The sequence below is a fragment of the Antrostomus carolinensis genome, unplaced genomic scaffold (assembly GCF_000700745.2).
Source record: "Antrostomus carolinensis isolate BGI_N321 unplaced genomic scaffold, ASM70074v2 scaffold53061, whole genome shotgun sequence".
NCBI lineage: Eukaryota > Metazoa > Chordata > Aves > Caprimulgiformes > Caprimulgidae > Antrostomus > Antrostomus carolinensis.
In genome coordinates, this window is record NW_010295931.1 from 6,962 (window position 1) to 14,950 (window position 7,989).

At 36.2% G+C, this 7,989-nt stretch overlaps 1 protein-coding gene across 1 annotated transcript in view; it reads left to right on the forward strand.

Moving 5' to 3' along the window:
* The first annotated feature begins 366 nt into the window (after nt 1-366).
* The window catches only part of LOC104532814 (ubiquitin-conjugating enzyme E2 Q2), a 42,186-nt gene continuing 34,563 nt past the window's right edge, over nt 367-7,989 (forward strand). Inside the window, exon 1 of the mRNA XM_010178109.2 lies at nt 367-482. Coding sequence (XP_010176411.2) covers nt 367-482 — 116 coding nt within the window. The remainder of the gene's footprint in view (nt 483-7,989) is intronic.

Genomic DNA, 7,989 nt, shown 5'->3' on the forward strand with positions numbered 1-7,989 from the left:
CCTTTTTCAAGTTAAGTCAGGGAGAAAGTGACATGTTGCAACTTAGTTATAACTACTTCTTCAGTTCTAGCCATGTTAGAAGCCATTTCTTGCTACTCTGGCTTTGTGACACTAACGTTGATGATACCTTTTCCGAATGTACTTGTTTGTATAATTGCAGAAGTAGGTAATTAATAACTCTTGGTGACCAGAATGAGTTGATAATTTGTTTCAAGTAACTAGACTTCGTTCAGGAATTTGGACACGTAAGATACTGTACTGCTGGTAAAGAGTACTGGAGAATCAAATTTGTGAAATACCTTTCTCTTTAGCTCCTGTGTCTAGCTGCTTATTAGATAAACCATTGCCAGCTTGAGTACAGGTATAATGCATGCACTGAGGAAGAGAACCCTTTGTGGCGAAGGGCTCTACAACAACCATCCTCTGACAACTGTTAAGACGAGTACAAGCACACAGAGTGGTCTTTGTGAGGAGCAAGACAGGTTGATTGGACTGCTGTGAGGTGCTCTGGTAAAAAACTGGATTCTAGTATCAGGTCTACAACCCTCTCCTTGATAAGCAAGTCACTGTGTTCTTTGCTCAGTTTTCACTGTGGACGATCTGTAACTTTATTTGTTGTTGTTAATAGTATTGGCAAAAGAACGTTCCTCCTAGCTCACTTAACTGGGTTGGCCCTCACAACAGTTTTCAATTTTAGAGACTACACACTGCTCTTGAACAACTGTCACTTGCTATGCTGTTAGCTAAGTCATGCTTAGCGCTAACTTAAGAGTTGTATTTGAGCAGTATTACTGTAACATTTGGTGGATTTTACTTTGGGTCTGTACAAAGTGTAAGAGTGTTTGTCTTTTCTGTGAATTTCTTTGAATAGATAGATGGCATGCTGCATTACAGTGATGACCTGGAGAATAAAATGTTGCTTCACAGTGAAGATCAATAACTGTGTTTTTATCAGAAAAGTGCCTTTTTTGCTTTTCTGCTCAAAGTTCATATTCTAATTCTGTGTAGTTATGTTATACTGGACAACAAGTAACCTGCTGCCTTTATTTTTTTTTTTTTTTGTAAGAGGGGTGGATGAGGTTGTAACAACTAACAGTGTGATAGACCTATTTTTCCAAGGGTAATGTGCAATTTCGTGTCTCAGAATCGGCATTAGGGACATTTTGTGGACATCAAGTAGTTTGAAAAACGATTGGCTGTAGAAACTTGACTAGAAGAACTTGACCATAAGAAGTGTAAGAACTATGATGCCACATCTGCATTAATCTTTGTGGCCATTTGAAGTGATGTTTTGTGCCTTTGCTGCTTTGGTTGTATGTGTTTTGGCTTCTTCTAAGTTTTTTTTTTTAATGTTTGAGCAGTGAGATTTAAATGTGTGTACCTGGATAGAGACATGGAAATAAAACACAGAAGCTGCTTAGATTATTTCATAAACTTTGAAATTACTGGCCTCTTATATATGCCTATTTGAAAGCAGCATTTGTTTAAGGCTTTTCTAGGAGCTTTTTCTTTTTTATTCTCAAAGTGTTATTTTCTGTCTTAAGTATATCTACAGTAAAAATATTAAAGATTCCATAATAATTTCAAGACAATTCTATGGGCCTGTGTTGAACAAATGGCCTTGTGCAGATGAAGCTGCAAATTACAAGCTTCTTGGGTTTTGGAATAATTTTTACACAAGTGAATTGTCATTGAAGTATTGCCCATGTTTGTACTTATGTAGCTATGATGTGGTCACTATCTTAGGAATATTGGCACTTCCAGTTGCTGCTAAGTCTGTATATTGCAAAAAGCATTCCATAATCTAGGCTTTCAGTTTGTTTAAAAGCATGCTGTAGTCCACGTGCGCTTCTTCAGAAAGTGTCTGTAGAAGGTGCAAAGTGGCAGACCATTGCACATGGGTTAAGAAAAGCCTGATGTGACAGGAGAGGAACTGCTTTGCTCAGCCCGGGAGGATGTCTGTTGTGAAGACAAAAGTAACGTCCATAACCGTTCTGCATGCTCTTAATAGAAGCATTTCCTTGTGGTTACTTTTGTGGTAGCCTTCTACAATCAGTAGAACTTGTTTGTACAGAGAACTGTGTTTATTTTTGTTTGGGACAATTTGTGATTGTAGAGTGAATTTTACAGGCACCTATAGAGTTGTGGTTTGTTAAGGTGCCCTCACATGCCTTTGACCCTACCTTCTCTAACGTGGCTCTGTCTAACAACGTAAATAGTTCTAAAGCAAGATGCTCTGCTGCACTTGCCTCATTCCCTGGAGAGTGTGTGGGAGAAGAAAACCATGACTCTGTTGTGTTGTTTTAACACACTCCTGAAGGTATTCAGTTGTGCAGTGATGAGCATATTAGCAGAACCTACACAGAACAGGATTATGGGTTTCTTTCACCTGTCTCCTGTAAAGGTACAAGATGATTAAGCTCTTGCAATCTCCAGGGTTCTAACCAAAGCATGCTGATTCATCTGGGATTGTCTTGTATAGGCTGTAGCTGTCAAGACAGTCATTAAAATTGAGGGCAGAATTGCAGTAGTTTTCTTTGTTTAGAAGAGATACATGTATTTTAGTCAGGTGAACTTGTTGCCTGATCAAATGCACGAGTTCCAACGAGTGTTCTTGCTCAACTGAGCATGTGTCAGGGTTTGACTTCAGGAAGAGTATAAGAAAATTAAAGCTAATACAAGCTTGCTTTCTATGGTATAGAAAGAGTTAATCTCTGTTTAACTCAACTCTAGTGAATAAAAGATGTTCTGTTTACGTGCATTGAGCAAGTTAATAGCATGTTGTATACAATCTTAAAATTCAAAAGGAAAAGCAACTTGAAAGAGGTGGGTAAAATTCACTTTGTTTCCTCCCCACCCCCAATATTAAAGTTTACTTTTATGCTTCCATTGCATATACTTTTCTTGTCTTTTAGAAGTCCGCATCACTGAACTGTTAGATTCTTAAAGAAATGACAATTCTTTCATATGTGAAAGTGCAAATTTTTATTTGAACTTGAAAATGAAATGTTAGAATACTCTAATATGTTCAGTAACTCATTAAGTCTGTGCAACAGAGCAAATTATGATGTCTGAATGTTTGAAAATACAAATTTTGGGGGTTTTAGTAATTTGCCATTGCTGGGAAAAAGTTTTATTTGGATTACTTCCAATGAAGTTTTTAAAAAAAACTGAGCTGAAAGTGACCCTTCATGTTTTCTTTTTTTAATTATAAAGAAGGGGATGGGAGGGTGGATGACAATCTGCTGACTTTTGATGATTCATAGCCTGTAGGTTTTGTGGGCACTCAGGTACCTAGTGGTAGGAAATGCTTACTTGCATCTTAAGCTGCCTTTGGAAAATTTGTCCCCTAATAATGGGAAGCAGCCTGTCAGTTGTGTAATCACAGCTAATGCTCTTTTAAGAAGCTGTAAGTACTAGTGGTTTATGGTCATCAAGCTAAACTTTAGCTCTAAGAATATCTTCTCAAGTCCTGATATTTTTGCTAATATTAATTCAGTGGGGTTTTTTTTCCTCTAAAGGCAAGTTGACACAGGTGAAAAAAGTGAATTATTGACTAACAGTTTCAAAATAATATGTATTAAATCGCAGTTAATTGTACACTTATCTTCAGTATTTTTGAATGTTAGTGTAGGATGTATATATGATCCCTAACCAGTTTGACTTGATTTTATAAAAAAAAAAAAAAATCTCTTTCTTAATTCAAATGAACAAGCTAGAAACTAAATAGCATGAAGGTGTCTGCTGAGGGAAAGCCATCTATGATTTTAAATCAATTACTTGATGTGTGTTTATAGCTGCAAGTGTATTCACCTTGAAAAGACATATTAACCCTCTAAAACAGCTTGTTACATTAGTATTTCCTTACTTCCTTACCAGCATTTGTGTGAGCTAGAATGGTCTCTTGCTAGCCTTCTCAAAGCGATTAAGCTGTTTAAAAGATCTGAGGGTTTGATATCCTGTTGTTTGGAAGTAAAGGGTGGTGGACCAAAAATGTTGGGACTGAGAAGATAACTCAGAAGTGCTGTTAGGAAAATAAACTAAGTTTTTGTTCTAGCTGGTGTAAAAAGAACAGAACTTGGGTTCTGTCAATGCTGGAGATTTTGCAAAAACTTTGAAACAGAAAAATCAAATTGGCTGAGTTTTCTTCAGCCAATATGATAAGGAGTTTTAAAAGAAAAAAAACCCCACTTTTTCAATCTAAGATGATCTGGAAATTAAAGAAAAGGAAGAACTGTCAGCATGTAATGGTGATTTTAAATCATAATGCTAAGGTGTGTTTAAATTGTTTTCCTACCGTTTGTCCATCATAAAATGGCTCTGTTGTATGCAAGGAGATGTGGTTACTCTATTACCTCATAGAAAACTGTGTGTACAGGTTGTTCTAGTCTTAGGAACATGAGCAAGATGTTTTAATTTAGCAGCTTTACAATTTCAACAGTATTGTAATTTAGAAATAGCTTGTTTAAAAGTCTTACATCAAAATTGTGTCACTGTAGTTTTATAGAACAGGATAAAGATTATATAACATCACAAGTAAAACAGCCTTATTGTTAAGGATGAGAAAGCTTAGGCAGGATATACTTAGAGTACAGATCTCTACCCAGGAAAAGCTGTCTTAATGTATGTTCCTGGTATCTTTTGTAACTTTTTTATTCTCTCTCTCTTTTTTTTTGATAAGCAAAATTGTTAGTAAAATATAAGTAGACCCCCTTACAGAGAATGCAATGGAATGTCTTAACAGTGACATCCTGTGTGTATTCTTCTAATATGCTGTGGTTTTCTGAAGTGATTTGATAGGTTTTGAAGTTGTTCCAGAGGCAGGAGTGCGGGGCTTTATCCTCTTTGTATTTTGTATGTTTATTAGTAGGCTGAATTCTTTTGCTGCATTCTGTTACAGAAGCGTTTGTGTTGACAAAGCTCCCAATCTGTCCTGGTGTTTATACAAAGACTCTGTAGAAGTGATGATCCCATAAATTGTAATTGTATCTGGGTTAGCTGTAAACATTCAGCCTTTGTCTTCTGGCCTTGGTACATCATGCTAAGTGTGATGTCATCTCAGTGTGTCATGTCTTACTGAGCACAACTGCGTTAGCTTGCCGAGCTGTACAGCATGCATTAGCTTTTGAAAGCTGCCCAAATCTAACCATTATAGCCTTTGCCTCTTCTGATGAATTCTTGCATTTACCTGTAGAGAGTAGGAAAATGTCATGTTACAGTAATTACATAAAAGATCTCAAACACTTTATATGGATGATACCTGTGCAGCTAAGCTAGATTATAGAAAATCGCTGCACGTCAGTTGTGTACTGAAAGACCCAAAATAATGGGGGTTTTTAGCCACTGGGACCCAACGTAACTGCTATTGTAGGATTCCTCTCATGAAATTTGTCTTTGTATTTGGGAAGCTTGTGTTCCTTACAGGATGTAACTCAAATCCATCTCTTATCTCTGTGGGATGCAGATATGGAAGAAAAATCTGACTTAATTCTCTCAACAGAGTTAGCTCATGTGAAGTTTAGTTGTTTGACCTTACAAACCTCCAGCTTAGTCTTTTACTGCATGCTATGGTGTTACAAACTCATGAGCTTGTTAATATCTCAGGATCAGAATGTTTCAAGTTTGTGTGTGAATTCTGTATTTCAAAATATAGTGACTCATATCCGTGTGAAACTTAGCTGTTCCAAAAATATGGATTACTTACAGATCTAGAAAAACTTAGTGCTATTTATATTTTTAAGGTATCATTTATGTTTTTAAGTTAAATAAACATATTTATTGGTAAGTCTGAAGAATTGGAAGCGTTGTAACAACCTGAAAGTTTGATGAACTTGTATTTTAATGTTAAGTATTTGTTGTGAAAATGTTGGAATATGCAATTAACTATGCATATTCCAGAAGTCTAAAATTTGAAATCTTTTCTGATACAGATGAGTGAATATGCTCACACAGTTTTTAAGGAAAGCCTTTCTGATAAATGCTTTGTTCCCATTTATGTTTCAAAAAGTTTGCTAAAGCAAACTAAACATTTGAGTATTTAATAATTTTTTTATATAGTGATTCATACATTCTATACATTGCCTGTGCAGGCAGTATCAAATCCTAGTGTGTTTTCTCAAATACAGCAGGACTTGCTTTCATTGCAAAAAAATGAAATGAGTTGGATTGAGAGCAAAGAATGAGGAAGGATTGTCATTCAGTGAAGAAGATATCAGCACATTCAAATTGCAACTGTAATGTATTTAAACACACAGTGGGATTGCTTAATCATCAGATCTGCACTATCAGTTATGTCCTTGTCTGATGAAGATTTGTTGAGAGTCTTCTGGAGGAGATTTTCTTATAGGCCCCCCCAGACTGGGATAGGTACTGACTGCATCCAAAAAATGTCCTGCTGCGTGTTTGTTTATTAAATCCTTCTGGTGGAGAAAGGAGAAACAGAATTGTCAGAAAAGTAGACTGTAGACAGCGAAGAGTTGAGCTTTATTCTATAAGCAGTCTTCAGATTGCAGATACAGATTAGCTGAGTGGACTGACAGACTTTTCTATAAATTGTTGCAATTAATAGACTTGCTTAGACCTGGACTAACATAATTAACAACTGCTTATTTAAATGATAATAAAAAAACCCAACCAAAAATACCTGTAGGAGAACACACATACACATTCCAAATGTTGACTGTATCTGGAGAATATTTTTATTCTAATGAGTCTGAGGGTTTTAAGAAACAGATGGCTCAGTGAGTCTTGGAAGTGATTTTGCTTGTTCTTCTTATTTTTTGATGGGAGTGTTGGTAGTCATGGTAGTAGTGCTTACACTATTGCCTTTCTCTTAATAAGCTAGGCAAAGTTCAGGTCTCAAAAGTAGCTGGTTCAAACAAGACTTTAGGCAGTAAGGCCCTGGTTAGCAGAGACTCCTGTCTAACGTTCCCAACTGTGCTTAAAGATCCAGTGTGCAGTATGAAAGTCTTGAGGTAAGAGTATTGCACTATTGCAGGAGACTTTAGAGGTAGGTTACATGTTACTAAAAATGGGTGAGATGTTATCAGTACAAAACCTGGGATATCTTTAAAGAATTGTAGCTCCTAAAAATAATAATTTGTGAATCTAGTGGCAGCTGGGAATTCAACCTTCTTTCTCCAACAGTGATAGCAGTTAGTCTTTCGAGAGTGTCTTAAGCGAAACTGAGGAGAAAATACACTTTTCCAAGGTACTGTGCTTGGTAAAGGAATAAAGTGATTAAACCACACATAACTTGCCTTCCTTAGCGTTAAAAATTTTGGTGAGCTGAGCACTGGACTTCCTTGACAGACTTTTAAGATGTTAGGCCTAAGTTAATCAAGAATAGATATTCTAATGTCTATGCTTTTTTGCATATGATATGCTTTGAAGTGAAGCTGAAACATGTAAACAGTTTGTCTTTTCATAAAGATACTAAGAATATAATGTATTTCTTCTAAGATATTTTTAGCTGTGATTTAAAAAAAAAAACAACTTGGGGTTTACTCAGCTTGTTTAAAAATAAGTTTATGCAAAGGCTTCGGTTTACAGGTGGGAATTTTAGACCTCTGGAGCTCTAACTTCCTGGAGTGTGCTCCAGGTGGGAAATAAGCTGTGAGTCTATTTTCCCTTTATCTAATCAGATGGTTTCTCTTATGAGGTTCAACACTTCAGCTAGAAGGTCAGTTAGGAAGTAAGTTTCATATTATTAAAAGACAATTCTAACATACTTGTATTTTTCTCTAGTTTTCAAATGGCTAGTGTTCTAATAAACCCAGTATCTCCAAAGTGACAGAAGCTAGGTTAAGTTAGGAAGGTCTGGGCTTTTCTTTTGGGATTCGCACTTTGAGAGCTGGTTAAGGCTAAGTTTGCTTGGCAGTCACTGAAGATCAGATGGCAACACTGACAAACAGATATGATGTCTTCCTTCTGTGAGACTTCTTACTGCTGTCTTGAAAACTATAAAGCAAAAAATATACAATGTAATTG